The sequence below is a fragment of the Mustela nivalis genome (genome assembly GCF_964662115.1).
Source record: "Mustela nivalis genome assembly, chromosome: 6".
NCBI classification, from domain to species: domain Eukaryota; kingdom Metazoa; phylum Chordata; class Mammalia; order Carnivora; family Mustelidae; genus Mustela; species Mustela nivalis.
The window spans coordinates 127,290,643-127,312,072 of NC_139025.1; the positions used below are offsets into that span (position 1 = coordinate 127,290,643).

General features: G+C 42.6%; 2 protein-coding genes and 1 long non-coding RNA gene across 6 annotated transcripts in view; 2 read left to right on the top strand and 1 right to left on the bottom strand.

Moving 5' to 3' along the window:
* Window positions 1-8,256, top strand: part of TARS3 (threonyl-tRNA synthetase 3) — a 60,805-nt gene extending 52,549 nt beyond the window's left edge. The window contains exons 15-18 of one of the 3 annotated variants that reach the window (XR_014313273.1): window positions 1,531-1,635; window positions 4,955-5,080; window positions 5,786-5,900; window positions 7,238-8,256. Coding sequence is in view for 1 of the 3 variants with exons in the window: in XM_082736646.1 (XP_082592772.1) it covers window positions 1,531-1,635; window positions 4,955-5,027; window positions 5,786-5,900; window positions 7,238-7,386 (442 nt within the window). In the remaining 2 variants the exon portion in view is untranslated. The remainder of the gene's footprint in view (window positions 1-1,530; window positions 1,636-4,954; window positions 5,081-5,785; window positions 5,901-7,237) is intronic. The other 2 variants (XM_082736646.1, XR_014313274.1) reach the window with 2 other exon arrangements.
* LOC309867620 lies at window positions 5,343-9,928 on the bottom strand. Its single transcript, XR_014313275.1, has 2 exons — window positions 9,335-9,928; window positions 5,343-5,685 (listed from the first exon to the last, which is right to left on the bottom strand). It is a non-coding gene; the product is annotated as an uncharacterized lncRNA (long non-coding RNA).
* A 17-nt stretch (window positions 9,929-9,945) lies between these two features.
* TM2D3 (TM2 domain containing 3) lies at window positions 9,946-20,816 on the top strand. Of its 2 annotated transcripts, XM_082736658.1 has the most exons (6): window positions 9,946-10,083; window positions 10,561-10,653; window positions 12,417-12,574; window positions 16,114-16,288; window positions 18,491-18,566; window positions 20,493-20,816. In XM_082736658.1, exons 1-6 carry the CDS (start codon window positions 9,993-9,995, stop codon window positions 20,656-20,658), a joined length of 759 nt encoding a protein of 252 aa, XP_082592784.1. In that variant the 5' UTR covers window positions 9,946-9,992; the 3' UTR covers window positions 20,659-20,816. The 2 variants fall into 2 exon arrangements, with proteins under 2 accessions (XP_082592784.1, XP_082592785.1); XM_082736659.1 differs by lacking the exon at window positions 10,561-10,653 and having other exon boundaries at window positions 9,947-10,083.
* Window positions 20,817-21,430: the final 614 nt, after the last annotated feature.

Below are 21,430 nucleotides of genomic sequence, written 5' to 3' on the forward strand. Positions count from 1 at the left end.
TCTGGATGGCTCAGTGAGTTAAGCATCTGCCTTCAGCTCAGATCATGATCTCAGGGCTCCCTGTTCGGTGGAAAATCTGCTTCTCCCACTCCCTTTGTCCCTCCCCTCCACTCATATTCTCTCTCGCTGTCTCTCTCTCTCTCAAACAAACAAATAAATAAATAAATATCTAAAAAAAATAAAAAAGAGAGAAAGAAAGACAGCTTTGACTTGCCCAAAATTAAAAACACATGATAGAAAAGATAATATAAAAACAGGCAAAGGACAAGTAAATAAATGTGCTTGGAAGAAGTATTTTCAAATTCCCACATTAGAAAAGAAGTTAATTTCCTTAATGTATCTTTAGATATTTGTTTACTGTATATAAATACTGTGTGTATATATATATACTGTATGTACAGTATATATATGTTTACTGTATATATATATATATAATACTATATATAGACACTTTTGCACATATATGTTTAAAAATCATCACCCCCCACTCCCACTAGACAATGGACAAGGGACACAGTAGGCAACTGAAGTAAAAGAAATATAAGCAATTGGGGCACCTGGCTGGCTCAGTGGGTTAAAGCCTCTGCCTTTGGCTCAGGTCATGATCTCAGGGTCCTGGGATTGAGTCCGGCATCGGGCTCTCTGCTCAGCAGGGAGCCTGCTTCCCCCTCTCTCTACCTGCCTCTCTGTCTACTTGTGATCTCTGCCGCTCAAATAAATAAATAAAATCTTTTTTAAAAAAAGAAATATAAGCAATCACTGAACATGTAAATTGACATTCAACTTAACTAATTATAGCAGTGCAAATTTTTTTCAAATTTCATTTTCTGACTTTATAACTCACAAAATGATTCATCCCATGATTCATCTCTAGTGTTTATGAGAAAATAAGAACAAAATCTGTTTTTAAAGATTTATTCATTTTAGAGACAGAGAGAGCATGGGGTTGGGGTGGAGGAAAGGGACAGGGAGAGAGAGAATCTCAAGCAGGCTCCCTGTTGAGCACAGAGCCCGACCTGGGGCTCCATCCCGGATCCTGAGATCATCGGCTGAGCGGAAACTAAGAGTCCATCCTTCAACTGACTACACCACCCAGGTGCCCCAAGAAAATGAGAATTTAGAAACAAATCAATATTCTTTATTCAGTTTTTGACAATTGTTCAACATATTACTGTTGAAGTAAGCCATTGTTCAAAATAAAGTTAATTTTGAAAAAATTATGATTTGTAAGATTGTCTGTCAGTATTACTAAACTGAGTAGCCAGTAGTTTAGAATAAAAGATAATCAGTAGACTTATAGTAGAAATAGTGCTCTAATATTACCTTGCCTTTTCCTACATAATATACTTCATTTTTGTTTGGTTCGTATTATTATCTTTAATACATGACACATTATATGCTTAAAGATGATTTATGAGGAATCAATTGTTTTTCCTAGTTCAGAAGAATAACTTTTAAATAGAAGGCAAGAAGATAAAGTTATTACTGAATCTTAAGAGAATACATAAATGTTTAATTTTCATTTTTTAGTAAGGATGGAGATGACAAGAGGAACCCCGTGATCATTCATCGAGCCGTTTTGGGGTCAGTGGAGAGAATGATAGCCATCCTGTCAGAAAACTATGCGGGGAAATGGTAAGTAATACAGAAAAGAAAAACTGTCTATCATCTTGAAATATCATATCTAACAAGATAGGATTACTGCAAAAAAAAAAAAAAAAATGGTGGCTCCTGCGTTGTAATTAGCAAGTATCCAAACAGCAAGTGGTCAATTCTTGTTGAATCTACCAGGTCAGGAAACCAAAACAAAGAAGACAAAAGCAGTGTAGCCTAAGACTGTATCATTTACCTTTCAGGGCATGTGGTAGAATTGAAGAGTTATCTTTTCACCTATTTCAAACTCTTTAAAGATCTAGTTGCGTCTGGTGACCCTAGGAGTACCTTTCTACCTCCTGCTGAATGGGCATCCCTCCTTCAGCCCGTGTTGTTCACCTCCTGGGGGTCCCCATTCAACATGGGGAGAAAAGCACCTAAACCTGGTTCAGAAATGGCTCTGAATGATACTTTGGCACAAACCCAATGAGGACAGCTACAGTACCACTTAGGAAAGAAGTGTGGCAGGGAAACACCCCCGAGGGCAGAAATTTGAGTGCATCTCACAGTCCTCTTCCCTTGGAAGGCAAAATGGCCAGACCCATTCCTGGGCTCTGGTGACTGCTTTGACCTAGAAGTAATTAGATTGGAAAATAAATGACAAGTAGATTTGGGGGAGAAGAATGTGGATCATTGCTCAGAATGCCCTTGAAGGTGGTGTCACCCACACCAAACCCTTACTGTGGGTTGTTTTTAAAGATTTAAATAAAGGAGGACCCATTCTAGGGTTACCATCAGCTCCATTCTTCCCCTAGTGACTGCTCCGTGGTTCACGAACAAAGTGGCCACTTGCGGATTCGGGATCAATAACATAACCACCCCCCCCAAGTTCCACCTGGCTATGCCTCTTCCAAGGCCTCAATCTGCCATCAGTAGTGATCAATACTGACCCCTTCTATGGAACCATAACCCCGGGGAACCATCAGCTTTCTGGTTCCTTCTCATCATGCAAGTGCAGTGACTTGTCCTTGCTGGAGAAGGGACCAACTCTGGAATTTGCTTAGCTCCCCCTTCCTCCCATGCTTCTGTCAACAGCACCATGTAATTACTTACTTGAGTCTTGACTGACAGAAACACAATAATGCTTCCGGCCCTGGAAGTAATTTTTTTTAACAAAAGAAGTAAGGCACCGAGCTGATGTTGAGATTTGCTAGTATTACTATGCCCCCGAGGCAGCTCGCCTTGCTGGCAGTCAAGGCACCAGGTGGCAGGTGATCCATCTTGTGGTAGCAGCATCCAATGGCAGGTAGAAATGCTGCAACCCAGCAACCCCACGTGGTATCTTCATCTCTCATCTCATTTTGAAGAAATTGACTGAGATCTGCTCATGCGGTTCAGTTCTGATTGAGTTCTGTGCTGCTGTTGCTGGGCATGGTCCCTGTCGCTCCCATCGTTGGCTCTGGGCACCGGATGTCCTGCTCGCATCGCTGCCACAGGTCCCTCTGCACCACCCCCACCAGAACGGACTCCATGTAGTCCCTCGCCCCAGGGACTATTCTGTCCCAAATCCAAGCACCGGCCTTGTACATGCCAGATCACGTGCCTGGACTCGAACCTGTCTAGGGCAGCTGGGAAGGCAAATGTCTAAGCGGGTACTGCAAGGTGGGAAACTCCCCAAGCAGGGAGTCTTTAAGAGGTCCTGAGTAGCTGGAGTCTGTGTGCATCCCTGAAGTTTTATTTGTGACCTTCGAGAAACCTGCTTAGGTATCATGGGGTGTCCAAGCTGTTAAAGTTATAGGTAAGCCAAAAGTACAGATATGAACACACATGCTACCTAAGTATGAGTTAACACATCGACATTTCTTTATGGTGGATTCTGTTTTAAATTACTTTAATGTAGGTAAGAGATGGTGGGGTCTTGCCCTAGAATCATGGCAGTGAATGTTCTCAAAGGCTAAAAAGAACTAGTGGGATCAGGAGATGGAGGGGAGAAGGAGGTGGTGCTGTGCACTCAGTCCTTCATTGCGCAGACTCGGGGCACTGGCTGTGCAAGTCATCCGTCAAGAGTTCAGACACCTGCCAGAGATGTGGACGACGCCTCCCAAAGGGCTCAAAATAGCAGTTGTTAAAATGTGGCTCCCCTGGAGATGGAGTGAGGCCAGAGCTCAGAAGGAAATGTTTACTTTTCACATTATCCATTGTATTCCCATGTTTTCGCCACTGTATTCCTATTACTACTTTAATCATTTGCATTATTTTGCTTTTGTAATTTAAGAATAAATATATAAATATTCATAAGGTGCCATCATATAGTAGTTCCCACTGCATTTCTTTTCAACTTCAAACGAAGTCCTGATGAAGAAATATTTCCCGCATTAAACACTGCTTATACCCAAATTCCCATCTTTTTATTTTTTTTATTTCATTTTGAGATCAGTGTAAATTCACATATAGTGGTAAGAAATCATCAAGAAAGATCCAGCGTACCCTTCCATCAGTTGTCCTCAGTGGCAGCATCTTATGAAACTCTATGAATATCATGATGGGGAAATTGACTTTGATACAATCCATCAACCTTATTGAGGTCTGATGAGCTCACAGGCACTTGTGTGTGTGTTGAGTTCTACAGAGCTCTATAACTGCGTACCCACCATCAGCTAAGACCTAGGACAGTTCTGTTGCTTATGAGGACTCCTCGTGCTATCCTTTTATTGTCACGCACCTCCTATCCCACCCCCATCAGCATCCCCCGACAGCCACTCATCTGTTCTCCAGCTCCACAATTTTGTCATTTCAAGAAGGTGACATAAATGGAATCACACAGTGTGCAACTGTGTGTGACTGGCTTTAATCACTTGGTGGCATTCCCTTCAGCTCCAACCGACTCGTTTCACGTCTCAGTAGTTGGTCCCTTTTCACTGCCGATAGTGTTCCATGGTGTGGATGCACCATTTTGACCATTCGTCCATTGAAGGACATTTGGAGTGTTTCCAGTTTGGGGCCATTATAAATAAAGCCTCTGTGACATTAGTGGGAAGGTGTCTGTGTGAACGTGTTTTCATTTCTCTGGGATAAGTGCCCAGGGGTATAATTGCCCGGTGGTGTGATACATGATGTTTAGCCCTTCCTCCCAGTGGCTAACCTGTTCCGCCTTCCCTTTCCTCCCATAATTCCCAGCTTCCCCTTTTGTGTCCCCTGTTTCTTTTTAGCTCTCGATGTGGTTTGGTTTGCTTCCATACCACGCTGCTGAGTCTGCTCTCTTATGAAGTCTTACTTTAAAAAAAAATTTGGTTACTTTTTAAAATCACATAATACTTGAGCATCATTAGATTTTGAAAATACGATCTTATATATTTTTCAGGCCTTTCTGGCTGTCTCCTCGTCAGGTAATGGTCATCCCTGTGGGGCCAACTTGTGAAAAATACGCACTGCAGGTAAAATCAGAGATAGGAAAGTACATCTTCATCTCAGCATGTCGTCTGTGGAGGTTATTGACTTGGAATGTTATTTGTGCCTTAAAATATTGCATAACTAATACATTACATTAGCAACCTGCATTTTCAATAATTGAGAGTAACATCTGAGTCACATCTCTGCAGCTGGGTCAGAACTACTTTATTTCTTAATGTTTTTGAGAAATTGGGCTCTTAAAACCTCTCCTATTTAAGTTATTCTTTTCCACAGGACTCTCTTAAGGAAGAGCACTTGTCTGTTGCTGTGTAACAGATAACTCCAAAACTCAGCAGCCCGAGACAGCAAACATTTATTATGACCCAGTTTCTGCGAGTCAGAATCTGGGAGCAGCGAGACTGAGTGCTGTTGGCTCAGGGCCCCTTCAGGGCCTCGGTTTGCACTGCCAGCCCAGGCTGCCTCCTTGCGGGGCTCACTTGCATTGTCAGTGTTGGAAGCCTCAGTTCTGCACCCTGGGGGGTTTCTCCAGAGGTTCCCTGAGTATCCTCCAAACGCGGCAGCTGATTTCCCCAGAGGGAGTGATGTTGAAGAGGTGGAAGCTGTAGTCTTTCGGCTTCATCTCGGGCGTGATGCTTCATCACTCCTGCCCTTCTCTGTGGTTGCATAGAGCCACCTGGTACCCTGTGGCAGAGACGACACAAGATGTGAATACCCTGTGGGTCATCTCAGAGGCTGGCTACCATAAATATCGTCATAATGGAAGTGTTTTATTTTCTTGTAGGTATCCAGGGCATTTTTTGAAGAAGGGTTCATGGCCGACGTTGACTTAGATCATAGCTGTACGCTAAATAAGAAAATACGAAATGCACAACTGGCTCAGTATAATTTTATTTTGGGTAACATAAGTTTATATTTTCTCATATGCTTGGGTTTTTTTTTTCCACTTTAACTCCAAAAAAACAAAATGGTTTAACTCTCTGAACATAGTATAAACTACGTGAGTATAGTATAACCATGGGAATGGTATAACTACATGAATATGGTACAACTATGTGATTATGACAATTTATTACCTGTCCACAAAGAACAGCCCACGGTGTTCCTAGTTGTTCTTAAATACTCTTTGTGGTTTGCTGGAAGAAGAGTTGTAAAACCTCACACGAGTCCTGTGGGATGATATCACTAGCAGTAGTTAACATCTCAACTCAACAAAGAAAAAAAATGTGAAAATGATTTCATCTGTAGAATTACACTCTTTATGTAATATTCAGTCATGTGACAGGCCTCAAATATCCTCCCTTGCTTTTCTGATTTATTATAAATCTTTGGGATTAATCAGTGGGAAAGATGCCAAATTTAAGGTGATTGAAAGAAAAGAATTTAAGTGAAAAAGTGTTTTTAAGACATGTGAGTACTTGGATGCCGCATCTAAAATTTTGACTTTAAAATGATTTGGAAATCAAGAGAAGCTGATCCTGGCTGCCTCCAGGCATGATATTGTTATCTCCAGTAAGCTGAGTGATTCTGTAAAAGGTAAAGTAAATACACATTGAAAGTGTTTGACTGTGTAGTAGATACTGGGATGTTTCAATCAGGCTCCTTCTGGTGACAGAACTTTCACACCGACTTAAACAAAGACAGAATTTACTGGAAGGGTAATGAGATACCTCATGACACAGATGGTAGAATTAAATAGCCAGACCATTAGAAGAGTAACTGGAGGAAGTTACTTAACCTTTATCAGGACCGTTTTCCTCATTTCTAGCTCCTACTTTCTTTATGGTTCTTTATGCTTCTCTTGATTATCCACTATATTCCCCTTAGCTGGTCACCAGTTTCTTCCTTCCACATGGCAAGAGACAAGCCTTCATCATCCCACAGTAAGGGGCACCAGAGAGAAACTTTCTACGTACATTCCAGAAAATTTTGGTTGTCTGGTGGGCCTGGGTCTGGTGCCTACCCATAGAGTCAGGGGCTCTGTGAGACCTCCCTGCTCCATTTTGTACCCCCAAGACCACAATATGTGTTCATGCACGTGGACAAAAGGAGAGGAGATTAGAAGTCATTCCTTCTCTCAAGAAACATACTATCACAGGATGATTTCATGGCATTAGATTGATAATTAGGGATTAATACTGAAGAAGAACTCAGTAAAACGTGTCGTATGACTGTTGACTTGATATTTAATAAATCACTTATTTAAAATATGTTTATTACCCTTTCTTTTCCACAGTGGTTGGAGAAAAGGAAAAGACAAATAATGCTGTAAATGTTCGAACAAGAGACAACAAAATTCATGGAGAGGTTTCTGTAGCTTCTGCCATTGATAAGTTGAAGAATCTCAAGAAATCACGTACACTAAATGCTGAGGAAGACTTTTGAAGTTCTTTTCTGTACTTGCTTCTGTATAACCTTGTTTTGACCCCTAAAAATGCATTTTTCTTTACCGGTAGTACTACTTCTAAGAACTTTTTTTTTAAGATTTTTTTTTTTTTTTTTTTTTTTTACTTATTTATTTGTCAGAGAGAGAGAGAGGGAGAACACAAGCAGGCAGAGGCAGAGAGAGAAGTAGGCTCCCAACTGAGCAAGGAGCCTGATGATCCTAGGATCCTAGGATCCTGGGATCATGACCCAAGTCAAAAGCAGCGGCCTAACCAACTGAGCCACCAAGGCGTCCCTTCTAAGAACTTTTGACTCACTGATGGGCACGGTGAGAAAGGAGACAATGAATGAGTAGCTGATATAAAAGTTTAGTTCATTAATGTGTCTGAGGACAATACGAGGACAAGCTTGGGAAATTCTTAATTTCCCAAATGCCTTGAGAGCCTTAAGTGGGAAATGTTATTTATTGAAAGAGGGTAATACTAGGATATGAAGATTAGGTCATTACTGACATTGTAGTTTTCAAAAAGTAGTCTTCAAATTAAAACCTGCAAAGCCTTTTTAAATATAAGGGAAAATCTTATTTTCTAGGACAATACATCTCAGGTATTTTTACAGTTGTTTTACTAAAGTTCACATGAAAACTTTCTCTCCAAAACTGGAATCGTCACTTAATTTGTTTTAATTAACCAACAGCCACAAAAGCAGCAGCTAGTACTAAATATTGGATTACTGACAAAGGACTCAGAACCTCAAATTCAGTGTTGTGGAATCTACTGTCGTTTGGAGTATAGGTTAAGAGTTGGGTTTTAATGCTTCTAATTGACAATTGTTCATCTGTAGAAAAAATAAATTCTTAAATAAAAGGCAGCACACAGTGTTTCCAGTACTTCAGCTATAAGCTTATACCACAGTAAGCTGCTCCCCTAGAGTTAGATTACTTTTTTCATGAGATGATATTCTACTGATTTACACGGTTAACCTTAAAAATAAAACTGTCCATTATTTTACCAGCAAAAATGGGTTCATTTGGGAAAGGCAGATAATTTTATTTTGAGACATGCAAGCTATCCCAAAACCATAGACAAGTCTGGAAAACAAAGGAGAGAAGGCTGCTCTTTCACAGAGTGAAGGGGGCAGGGGGGAGTTGGGAAGGGCTGTTATAAACAAAAAGTCCACCAGCGTAAACTGGGAGTTGAAGTGTAGTGGCTTTTCATTGGCTGGGCTGTCACTCCCGCAAAGAGAAAATCTTTGGTCCTCCTGCTGGGGATGCAAGGTGCCTGTCTTGTAGTACAATTCTGTAGTCCATTAGGAATGATAGGGCACTAGAGCTCCCCCTCTGGCCTCCGGTTCCATCTTAAATGGAGTTTCCTTCACTCCGTTCCAAAATTCAAATAGCTTTATGCCTATAGAGAATTTAGCTACCAATCAATAAGTATTTATTGGGCACTTTATCTGGCTAGACGCTGTGGAATTCAAAATGAATCTAAGACATGCTCTCTCTTCTCAACACCTTTTTTATTTAGCATCCTAAACAGTTAGTAAACAAAACTGTATTATGTATCAGACTTGTATGGTAGGAAGAGGTGCAAACTGTGTGATATAATTTTTAAGGTAATACTTATTGAGGGCTTACTGTGTGCCAGACACCATTCAGTATATTCTCTTCATTCATCAAAACTGCTAGTGAAGGAGTGAGGAGTCAGATTCCCCAAAAGAATCTTGTGGCAGGTGGGTGGGAAGGAGGAAGGCAAATCAGCATCACAGGTCAAAGTAGGCTCTGACGAAAATAGGCGCAATCGGCCATTTGATCACACAGGGAGCCAGAGGCCTGGGGCTGCAGCTCCCCTCCCCAAGGCTGGCCTTCTCCAAGGAGGGGCCCGTGCTTTGGACCCTCCTTTCATATCCCAGGGTTCTCGTCCCAGTACCTCTGGACCTGAATACTTGCCAGGTATATTTACTGTCCTCTCCCGGGCTCGAAGGAAATTTCTGGAAGCGTCTTTAAAGAGTTGGCTAGTCGTGACACCCACAGCTGACCACAGAGAAAGGCTAGCTGGGCACTGAGCAGGTCCGCAACGCAGAAAAGGGTGGCGTCCTTTGGGGCTGCCTGTCACAGCGCGGGGTGGGGGGAGGGGAGGTGTCATGTCCCTTACTGGGGTTGTGCCACAATTTCTTCATATGCAAACAAGTACCGTCTCGATATGCAGTCAAATACATCATCCCCACCTTCGCAGAGTACCGAGCAGTTCTCAACCTCTCTATATACATGATGACCAACTTCCCAATCTGCGCGCCTCTGACTGCAGCCACCTCAATGCAGAATTTCGGTCCCGGGTGACCTCCCCCAGTCGCTAGCCACGGAAGGAGAAGGGAGCGCCTCGTCCGTGGGGAACTCAAACGACCTCACAGCATCGCGGCCCCTCACCTCCATCCCAGCAGCGGAGACCGCGACCGCCGCGGATCCGCAGACCCCGCGCGGCCCTGGTTATGCGCCTGCGCCCTGGGCTCCCCGGGGCCGCGCCTGCTTACGCCCCCACGGCCCGCGCCGGCGCCCCGCCCCTCCGCCTAGTCACGCCTCCCTGCCCGGAAGTGCGCGCGCCGGCGACATGGCGGCTGCGGCGGTCCCGTTGCGGGCGCTGCGCCGCCTGTGCCCGGTGCTGCTGTTCCTCTCCCAGTTCTACATCTTGTCGGGCGGGGGTGAGTTAAAGGCCGGGGTCCACGCGGGGTCGGGCTGAGCGGTAGCGAGGCCCCGGGGAGCTGCTGGGAGCGTCCGCGCTAGGCCCGCGCGGAGGGCGGAGACTGAGTGCCCGGCGCGGGGCGGCAGGTCGCTGCTGCTCCGTCCTCTGGGGGTCCTGGCCGCCTTCTCCGCGGCCGCGCCTCCCCTCAAGGACCCCGGTTCATTAGTCGAACTCAGCTCATGAGCCCTGGCGTGGGGGACCGAGGGCTCGGGTGTCGGCGGGGGAAGCGGACCTGGAACCCGATACGATGCTTTGTTCCCTCGTTGCCCATCGATCCAAATTGGTGTCGACCCCATTGGCGTTTCTTTGTTCAGTTTTCTGGGCAGTCAAGCTGTGAGGTGTTCATGAGCAGTTGTTGGCCTGGTGTGGACCTTGCCTCTCAACCACACAAACCAAGGTTTTCCTATCCCAGGATAACACGTTTCTCTAATTGTAGGATCCTTAAATTTAGAGCAGTCGCAGCCGCTGGCTCAGTCAATAAAGGATCCGGGCCCAACACGTACTTTCACAGTAGTTCCCAGGGCAGCAGGTACTAGACATTTTCTATTCTAGTAAATATGTATATTTATATCTAGTGGTTTCTTTCTTCTTTCAGATAAAATAACTTTCTGGTTTTTTGGAAATTTTTATTGTATTTCAGGTTACGTGAACTAAAGACAGACCCACAGATGTTTTTCTGTAGACTGTCTTGATATTGCAATACCTTTTGACGTTCCAGCCTCATCTTTTTTTTCTAGTTCCCCATTCCTCATTTCTATCTATTATTTTTCCGCCTCGTTCATCAAGATCACCTTCGACCTTAGTGCTTCTTTCCCTTTAGAAAATTTCTTTTTCTTCTTAAGCCCCATCATTCCTGGGCATGAGAGGCTCCTCCCAAGGCTGTGTGAAATGGAAGGATCACAGACAGAGTAAGACTTGGACTCTAGGTGTGCTTGAGCTACTGGGAGCTTGAGCAAATTATTCAACCCTTCACCATCGCTTTCTTCATCTTGAAGGTGGTGAAGTTAGCCTGGCCCTCTAAAGTCATTTTGGCTTTGTGATTTCTAAGTGTCCAACTTCAGCCACGTAATCAGAGTAAAAGAAAAGAAAAATGTTATTTTGCAGAATTGACTATGTAATTCAGTGACTTTAAGTTGGATCAGTTTTAAATGAGTCTTAGTGTGTTTTGCTAAACAGAACCTTTGTCTTTATAGTTCATCCCTTTAAAGTTTCATTATTAGAATGAATTGAAAGTGAGAGGTATTTTACTGATTGGATGTTAAGACTACTACAAGACGGGAGTATACTTGAATTTTTTTTTTTAAGATTTTATTTATTTATTTGACAGAGAGAGATCACAAGTAGGCAGAGAGGCAGGCAGAGAGAGGGAGGGAAACAGGCTCCCTGCTGAGCAGAGAGCCCGAAGTGGGGCACGATCCCAGGACCCTGAGATGGTGACCTGAGCTGAAGGCAGAGGCTTAACCCACTGAGCAATACAGGCACCCCCATACTTGAATTTTAAAGCACAGATTATAGAGTAAGCACAGGAGTTTTTTATTCTTTTGGACATTTTTTAAAGCATCTCTTCTTCCCCCAGGAATACCTGGAAATGATCGTTCTCTTAATTGATAAAAATAAATTGTCCTCCTGGTAAGGTTGTCTGGGAAAAAAATTAGAACCCATTGAACAAGTTATTAATATGAAGAAATGTGTTGGACATGGGTAGTATAAAACTGTAAGTGGTACTAGCAAATTAAGGCTTTTTGAAGTACCAGTGTAGAATAATGATGGAGAACATTTTCTTAAGTTGGTACCCTGTTGTACTGAATGATTTACTTTGGAGGGTCAGTGTTGTGATTACCAAATCCATGAATTAAGATGAAAAGAATACTGGATTAGAAACAGAGATTTGGGTCACGGTTCCAGTTTTTTCACTCCGTGATCATGAACAAACCTTACCCTCTCTAAGCCTTAATTTTTCATCTTGTTACAGAGTAGATTTTTTTGAGGCCCAAACTTACATCCAACTTTGTGTGTACATTGTATGTACATAAGTACCTTTGATTTTCATGTTCTTTGGGGTGCAGTAATTAAATTCTTTGTACTTAGCTGTTGAACTCTTGCTCTGGCTCATACAACTTGGTGGCAGAACCTTGCTTTAATTGCAGGTGTCTTTGACTCCAACCTTGTCATTTTCCATTCCAGCGCAGTATTTCATTGCTAGCAATCGTGTCCCTTACCCTAGGAAATTGTTTTTTCCTGTGGTGCTGATCAATGTTATATGAGAATAAGCTTCTCTCTTACTTTTCACAGAAAGTACTGATATCCCACCTTATGTGATGAAGTGTCCAAGTAATGGTTTGTGTAGCAAACTTCCTGCAGACTGTGTAGAATGCAAGACAAATTTCTCCTGTGTCTATGGGAAACCTGTCACCTTTGACTGCACGGTCAAACCTTCTGTTACCTGTGTTGTAAGTACTGCTACTTACTAATTTGAAATAAACTCATTGTAAACCTCAAGCTCTAACTACAGTTTAGACTTGACCGTGGGGGAAATCCTGAAAGAGAGGGAAGAGAGTGCTCTGCATTCCACAGGTAATATTTTAGGAGCAAAAAGTAACGTGATCAGAAGACTGAAGCTTCCATTTCCAGGTGAGGTTTGGTAACCAGGGTTCAGATGGCCATTTCTTGACAAAGGAAATTGGAGCAATTATTAGACTCCTTACAGAAAGTCAGAAATAGAAAAGGCTCACGTGCACTGTTGCCTATTAGAAATGACCCTATTACAGTCATCACACCTGTATCCTATCTCTTGATATTTTGCCAGAGAGGAAGGGGCCTAAGAAGGCTTTACTAGTTGGTGTTCCATTGAGTGCTCTAGGGATGCCTGCTTCCAAGCTGCTTAACTCTAGCTGCCTTTAGAATCACTCCTGGAACCAGCCCTAGGCCTGCTAACTGTGCGTAGGGCAGGGAGACTCAGGTACCTGCATTTTTAAATTGGACCGGGTAAATTATTGCACACTCCCTCTATTGTACTCACCTGCTGGGTGAGAGAAAGTGTAGAAATGATTAGTGAAGTAGTGTTTTACTCTTGGCCTTGCCAAAACTAGTGTGTGGCTTATTAATCTGTCTTGCTAAATGAGAGAAATGAGCAGATGGGCCCAGAACAGCTTTTCCTAAAGTGTTTCTGTGAAACCCTACTTTTGGGAAATGATCGTGGAAGAAGAAACCAACATCTTCTCTTGCAGACCTCTTTTGACTTGGTAGTCCTGGTGTTTCTGTCACTTGAACAGGGCTCCTTCCCCTCCAGTCTTTGGAACTTGGTCTGTGCAGGGCCTGATTGGAAAGTTTCTTACACCCTTACACTCTTTCTGTAATTTTCCTGCTGAAGTCTAGTATCTGTGAGGGGGAAGGAAGACTTGACTTCAAAGGGGAAATAAGATTTTATGCTGTCAGTGTCTGAATTTAGTTTTCAGGAACTTAAGTATTGCTGTTTTTATATTTTGTATAAGCACATCGGAAAATTGAGCTTCAGTGCCAGATGGTGTTCTTGACTGCCCTTGAATTATTAGTCTTTGTGGCTGAATCTTGCATACAGTATTCTCCCTAGTTTCCTGATAGTGAAACTTAACTAATTTGAAGGCTTTTAAAAATGTTCTTTCTACCTGAAACTAGTGTAGCACTGTGTGTCAGCTATACTCCAGTGAAAAAGTTAAAAATGTTATCTCATGGGTCTGACAGATAGTAGGTACTCCGTGAAGAATGAGAAAACTCTGACGGTCCGGGGGAACTTTTCCAGAATTGTGGTTTTCCTCAGCAGGCTTTGATGTTCACTCCCAGCACTGGTTACTGAGTGAGACAGGATTCTCAGTTTCTTCCTTCTTTAGATGTTCCCAACATAAACTGTTTCATTTAGTAGGAAATAGCAGAAGATAGAAAAAATAACAAAGGTAGAGAGAAGTTGCAGAGCTTAAGGGAAGTTTCTGAACTCCTCGGTCATGGTGCCTGCTGCCGTCCTCTGCCCCTGGCCGAGATGTGTCCTGGATGGGACTTTTTCTCTCCTCCTCCTCCTCTTCCAGGAGCTTTCACATCTCCTGGCCAGTGACCCTAAGTCACTGTCAAAGCCCAGGGTACCCTGTCCTCAGGGGTAGGACTTGGAAATGTGCCCAAGAGAGCGTGGTCTGTCTTGAAAGTGGAGAGCAGGAGAATATGTGAATTGGCTGCCTAGCGCATGCTGGGACTGCTGTTGCCTGGTAAGCCAGGGCAAGTCACATGTGTTTTCTTCATTTGTTTTATAAAGATCTGTAGGGTCTCTTCTTGGTAAATAAGTTACCATTTCCAGAAGGAATCATCCGACCATCCGGTGCAAGCATGCAGATGCTTATTTTCACTCACCTACCCGTGCACGCACTCAGGTGCCTCCCTGCCCCCTGTTCTTCTGAACCTAAGTGGCAAAAAAAAAAAAAAAAAGAACTCTTCTAGCCTTCTCTGGACATGCTGAATAAGGACCCCCCAGGCTAAGGGAATCTGACCTGGATTCTTTTACAGAAAGAAATATAAAAACCCTGCATCCCCTGCCATGTCTGATCCCTCCTGCTCCAGTTACGGTGGTAACTGCCCAGCCAGTTGATGTCTGCTGGAAAAGTGCTTGTCAGAAATGTTGCTTTGCATTACTCGGAGAAGCTGTCAGACTGCTAGTGTATCTGAAGCGGGTGTAATGCTTTCCCATGGGTTCAGGGTTATTAGTAATGACAGCTGTTTCAGGGAGGGAGTTGCCTAAATCAAATGGTGCCTCCCCCAGTTCGGGTGTTACTCATAAATGCAGTTTTGCACTGGTCAGAAAAATTAGTAAATTAATACTTCAGAGATGACTGACCATTTAAAAATGATTTTGAAAACTATTACGTTATAATGTCAAGTGGGAAAAAAGGATACAAAATACTTTCAAAATTGTACTTACATAAATCTGTATTATAGGAATTAAAAGTGAAAGATTAAAATTTGTTCTCTCTAGGGGCACCTGGGTGGCTCAGTGGGTTGAAGCCTCTGCCTTCGGCTCAGGTCATGCATGATCCCAGGGTCCTGGGATTGGGTCCTGGTTCCTGGGATTGAGCCCCGCATCAGGCTCTGTGCTTCCCCCTCTCTCTCTGCCTGCCTCCCGGCTTACTTGTGATCTCTCTCTCTCTCTGTCAAATAAATAAAATCTTTTTTTAAAAAAAAGTTGTTCTCTTTAAAGAGGTTACAGACTTTTTCCTGTAATTTCTAAAGGTGCAACATGTTGCATGTGCTACTTTTACAAGAGAAAACAAAATAATGATTTTTTAAATTGAAGTGAAAAAAATCTACAGTCTTAAAAGTGTAGCGTCAGCGATGAACATTTGTTGAGTCTCTTTCAGAGTGGAGAGTGATTTTCTGGAGTGACCTGTTTGTTGATGATACTGAGTGGAGGTGTGAGTAGCAGGAGGTCCTGGGCCCCGGTGAGGATATTAGGGAGGATTTGAGACTCGGCCACCAGCCCATGTGTTGTACTTTTGGGAGCACCAGACTGGGTTTCTGCACATAACTGGCAGCTCAGTGACCTTGAATGGATGTACTCATCTGTCCTTCCAGCTCGCTGTGACCCTGGAGCTTGATAAAATACATTTTCCCTTAACTTCTTTTTATACCCATGCTCATTATGAAAAATTTAGCCCATGCTCAATTATGAAAAATTTGGCCAAGTGAAAGTGGTAAAATACGCTTACCATCCTGGAATAACCTTTGTTATTTTGATGTAAATTTATGTAGATTTTTTCCCTTAGGCATATATGTTTTGGGGCGTATGTTTTTATGATGATAGGATCCTGCCATATACGTTTGTTTTGTATACATACTGGTTTCGTACCTATTTTCCTCCCACCTTCTGCTGTGGTATTATTCACAAGTCTTTTAGGATCTTTGTGCCGTGTATTATTATTGACATATTAATGAACTATTATGATTGATTCATTCTGTGTCCTTTGGCATACAGGATCAAGACTTCAAATCCCAAAAGAACTTCATCATCAACATGACTTGCAGGTTTTGCTGGCAGCTTCCAGAAACAGATTATGAGTGTTCCAATTCCACCAGCTGCATGACGGTGTCCTGTCCCCGGCAGCGTTACATGGCCAACTGCACCGTGCGGGACCACATTCATTGCCTGGGTGAGTTGGAGTTCAAGGAAATTCATGAGCAAAACACTTTTCTTTAAGCTTATGTATGGAACTTTAATTAGCAGTTTGAGAATGAAATTTCAATTATTTTTTTAAAGATTTTATTTTTTTATTTGAGAGAGCGAGATTGAGCATGAGCAGAGTGAGGGGCAGAGGGAAAAGCAGGCTTCCAGTGTGGGGCTTGATCCCAGGACTATGGGATTGTGACTGAGCTAAAGGCAGACGCTTAACGGACTGAGCCACCCAGGTGCCCCTATTTATTTATTTATTTATTTGAGAGAGGGGTAGCGTGAGTGAGGAAAGAGAAAGAAGTGCAGAGCCCGATGTGAGGCTCATTCCCAGCACTGTGACATCACGACCTGAGCCGAAACCCAAGAGTCAGATGCTTAAGTGACTGAGCCACCCAGGCGCCCCAAATTTGAACTGTTTAAATCAGAAACATTTATTGGTACTTTCTGGTTACAGCAGGCCTCGTTAATAAACTCAGTGGTGACAGATTCTAGCTACACTTGTGGCCAGCGTGGCGTAACAGAGTTGTTGAATTGCTTCCTATGTTGTACACCTGACACTAATATAACATGGTGTGTCCACTGAAAGATAAAAAATAAACTCAGTGAACTAAAAAAAAAAATCCAGGGGACGTGGTGGCTCAGTTGGTTAAGCAGCTGCCTTCGGCTTGGGTCATGGTCCCAGCGTCCTGGGATCGAGTCCCACATCAGGCTCCTTGCTCGGCAGGGAGCCTGCTTCTCCCTCTGCTTCTGCCTGCCATTCTGTCTGCCTGTGCTCACTCTCTCTCCCTCTCTTTCTCTCTCTCTCTCTGACAAATAAATGAAATTAAAAAAATAAAGTTTAAAAAAAAATCCAGAAAATATGCCATTCTCGTATCTTTTAAAATGTAGTATTTGCTAACAGAAGAGTGCGAACGGTGTAAAGCATAACATATCTTAGTAACGTTTTCCCCAGACAACTGACGAGAGCGGCGTGCTGGCATCGCAGCTGAGGGCTCTCCTGCCCCGGCTTGCCCCAGCTGCTCTCCAGAGGGGACCACTTGTGAATGAACTTTCTGATCATTTGCTTTTCTTTACATTTTGTGTAGTTCTAGCACATGTAAATAATAGCATGTGAGACATTGTCAGTAGGGTGTGTTTAAGACTTCTGTCAAATAGTAGTCTGTTTATGGTCTGTCCTTTCTCTTTTTTCCTCTCAACATTATGGCTCTAAGATGATCCATGTGTCTTATTTACTTATTGTTTTTTGCTTCTGTATAATAATCCATTGTAAGATTCCATCATAGTTTCTTTCTTCTGTGTATTTGGGTTATTTACAGTTTTTTGCACTCCAGGCTGTGGTGCTCTTTAGAGTTTTTGTACATACCTCCTGCTTGCACGTGTACAGGTGCATGTCTAGTGATATACTCTCTAGCATGGATTATTTTCCAAAATGCTTGAACAGTTTATCTTGCCACCATTGGTGCATAACTGCTCTTGATGCACATGCTTTCCAATACTTAATATTCAAAAATATGGTCTTTTTCTTAAAAATTTCTGGGAATTCTTTTATATTTTGGATAATAACCTTTTAGTGTGCCTAAAATTCTTTCCCAGATTTTAAATAACTCCCCTCCCCCACTTTTTTGAGGTATCTTTTGGATAGAGCTTGACTTTTTTTTTTTTTTTTTTAACCATAGCCTTTTTATTTCCTATATTTTCTTTTAAAAGTTGGAAGTTTGCTCTTTCACTGAGAGGCCTGTAATCCACGTGTAATTGGTTTCAGTGTATGTTGTGAAGTAGACTCAGGTCTCCTTTTTTCTCCACAGGGATAGCCAGTTGTCTCCAATCTGTGTGTGCCCTGTGTCCCACAAGAAGTGTTTCTGTGTGCCTGGGCTGAGCTCTGTCTCCTTTCCCCATTGCTTGATTTATCTGTTTGATAAATAAGACCACACCGTTTTGTTTACCCTAAACTTCACCTAAGTCCCGATAGCTTCGATAGCTTCACGTACTTAGAGCTGTAACCCTTACTTAACTGACTTAAGCATTAAGTATATGCTTATTGATAGTAAGGAATAACTTTTTACCATTCACTGTAGCAAACTTTACTTACTGTAGAGAGAGTTGACTTTTAGATTTTAAATTACAGGGCCACTAGTCTCTTTGTAAGATTATTTTTATACCGAGTGTTTTCCCTTTTTTTAAGGTAACCGTACTTTTCCAAAGATGTTGTACTGCAACTGGACTGGAGGTTATAAGTGGTCTACTGCTCTGGCTCTGAGGTGAGATTGGCTATGAGTAAGTTAAGGATGCTTTTCGGGTTTCGTGGGATCAGTGGAATCTTCCAGATGTTGAGCTCAGCCGAGTCTCTCCTTAGAGAAACTTAGAAAGCTTAGATTTTTTCATTGTGTGAGGGAGGTCCTAGGAAACATGGCTGCAGGAAGTTATTTAGATGATCAGACCAGTACCTTCATGGACATTAATGGCAGGATGTTTGCTTTTCTCCCAAGATGTCTGCACGTTCTAAAGATGCCCATTGGAGTCATTATTACAGATTAGAACTAGTCAGGGTTTCCCATCCTGAGTGTACTGTGAGTCAGTAACATGGTATATACTACTTAAAATAGGTGGGTTTATGATTTATAGTTTTAATTTTTAGTAACTTCATCCTTTATTATAAAAACTAACATATACTCCATCCTAAAAACTGGAAAAATTGAGATAAAATAAAGCATGAAAAATCACCTCTAATTTCACCATCCAGAGATAACTGTAGACTTAGAATTTTAACATAAAAATGTGCTTGAATTTGTTAAACTTTTCAATAGTTTGGGGGGAAAAACTACCAATTCTTACCCCCAGAGGGAAGGGCAGGTGTGATGCTGGTTATTCACTAATTTAAAAGTTAGGGCATCTACAGTTGAAGGTTTGGTGTTAGAGCCCGAGACCCTGTGGGCCGTAGTGTGACACTTGAAGGGTTTCTCACCTTTGTCACTGATGACATCCAGTCCAAGTAATTCTTTGCTGTGGGGCCAGTAGGGCAGTTAGCAGCTCTCTGAACTCGACTGGCTAGGTACCTCTGGCACTACACGGGGTGACAATTGAAAATGTCTTCAGAGACTCCCAAGGTGCCCCTTGTTGAACAGCACTGCTTTAGGGTTTGGGCTGGGGAGGGGCAGAGCCCGCCTGGCAGGAAGGCCCAACTGGAGGTGAAAGAGTAGTCCAAGGAAGAAAATTTGATAAACCAAAAATGAGATTTGATAACTAGCCATCGTTTTGTCAGCAGTGGTTCAAATGAAAATGAACAATGGACTTTTGAATTTTTTTTAAATAATCTTTTTATTTTGGAATAACCTGAGGCTTACAGAAAAGTTAGATAATTCCTGTACAACTGTCATCCATCTCCCCCTCGACGCTTCACATCTCAGGTTACCGTGGTACATTTCACAACTTGACTTTTAAAAAATAGGAACTGTTTTCTTTTCAGAGCTCAACACAGTTTCTTTCAGAACATTCACTGAATGGGATAATGGCCAGGGTTTGCTTCAAAGTACTCTGACACAGGGGCGGGGGGCGTAGAGACACAGCAGGGCTGGCCACATGCTTATCAGTGGTGGAGCCGGGTTGGGGCTACTATTCTCTTCACCTCTTACTTTTTATATGTTTGGAAATGTTCCATGTAAGAAGCTTAAAAGAAGTACAATGGGAAGTCGTCCGAATAGTGTTAGATCTTAGAATTTGAAGGAACCTTAAGAGTCACTTGTTCTTAACACTCCATTTTTGGAGATGACTGACAGCGTTCAGATGACTTGATCTGGGGCAGCTCATGGTGGTGGGCTTCCTCGCGACCCCACCTCCGGACTCTATGTTTGTGTCCTGTCGGTTGAACTGGCTCCCCGCTTTGTTCCCTTGCACGTGCCATTTTCAAGACTCGAAAGCAATGAGAGGGATGGATTACTTTTCTTTAAAAGAGAAACATTAGATTTCAGTAGGGCAAAAAATTTTATGTTTACCTTTGACATTTAGTCTTCCTGCCCATGATTATTTGGTGTTGTGAATTTGGGAAGTAGATGTTTGTGCCCTCACGAAGGGTTGTGATCGTTTGAGGACCTTTCACATGCATGACTTCGTGCTGGTATCGAGCCACAGCTGGCTGCGGCCGGCGGGTGGCTGCTGGACTCCCCTCCCATAACCTTTTGCTCTTGCAGCATCACCCTCGGTGGGTTTGGAGCCGACCGTTTCTACCTGGGCCAGTGGCGGGAAGGCCTCGGCAAGCTCTTCAGCTTTGGCGGCCTGGGCATATGGACGCTGATAGATGTCTTACTGATTGGCGTTGGCTACGTGGGACCAGCAGATGGCTCTTTGTACATTTAGCCATGGTTATGTGCTTCAGAGAGGAGCAGTGCTTTGAAGTCTCTTTGCTGGTAGGAGTAGATGTGCTGTAACTAATGTATTTGTATGTTTTTAATGTACAGCATCTGTACTTTGCCTGCCTTGATGAAGGTAAAATAAAATAAAACAAAACAAAAAACCATGCTTGTCTGCAATTTGTTTTTATTTGCCTGAAATTTATTTTTTTTCTGTGAAAAACTGAAACTTAACGCTTCTCGGCCTTTTGGCAAAGATCAAGTGTAAAAAATATGAACGTATTTAAACTAGAACAAAACTGCAGTGATTGAAAATCTACTTAATTCCTATGACTTCAGTGTTAGATTAAGTCGGTATGTCACTTGGATCTCCAGCCTTGAAAAGATTTTCAGTCACGATTGCAGAAAGTGGAATGTGTTTTTATTCTTCAGCTAAATAAAGTTCTCTACCTGACTTCCTTCTGTAAGTTTTGGGGTGCACCATATCTAGCCTGGTCTTTATATATGACGCTTGAAGTAAACTGCAAAACTTTTGTGTGTAGTTGCTCTGGTTTGAATTTTGTTAGTAAAGTATTTGCAAGAGTACTGGAAAGTTAATAAAACTACAGGTTCCTTTAAGAAGTATGTATAGATCTGTGTTCTGTATTAAGACGAATCAAGTAATTGTAACAGCTCTGAGGTACAATGTTTATTTTTCAGAGCCTTACTCCATTTCAACAGATTCAACACAGTTGACTGGCTCATTGACACACAGTGGAAGTGTTGAACAGTGTGTTTCA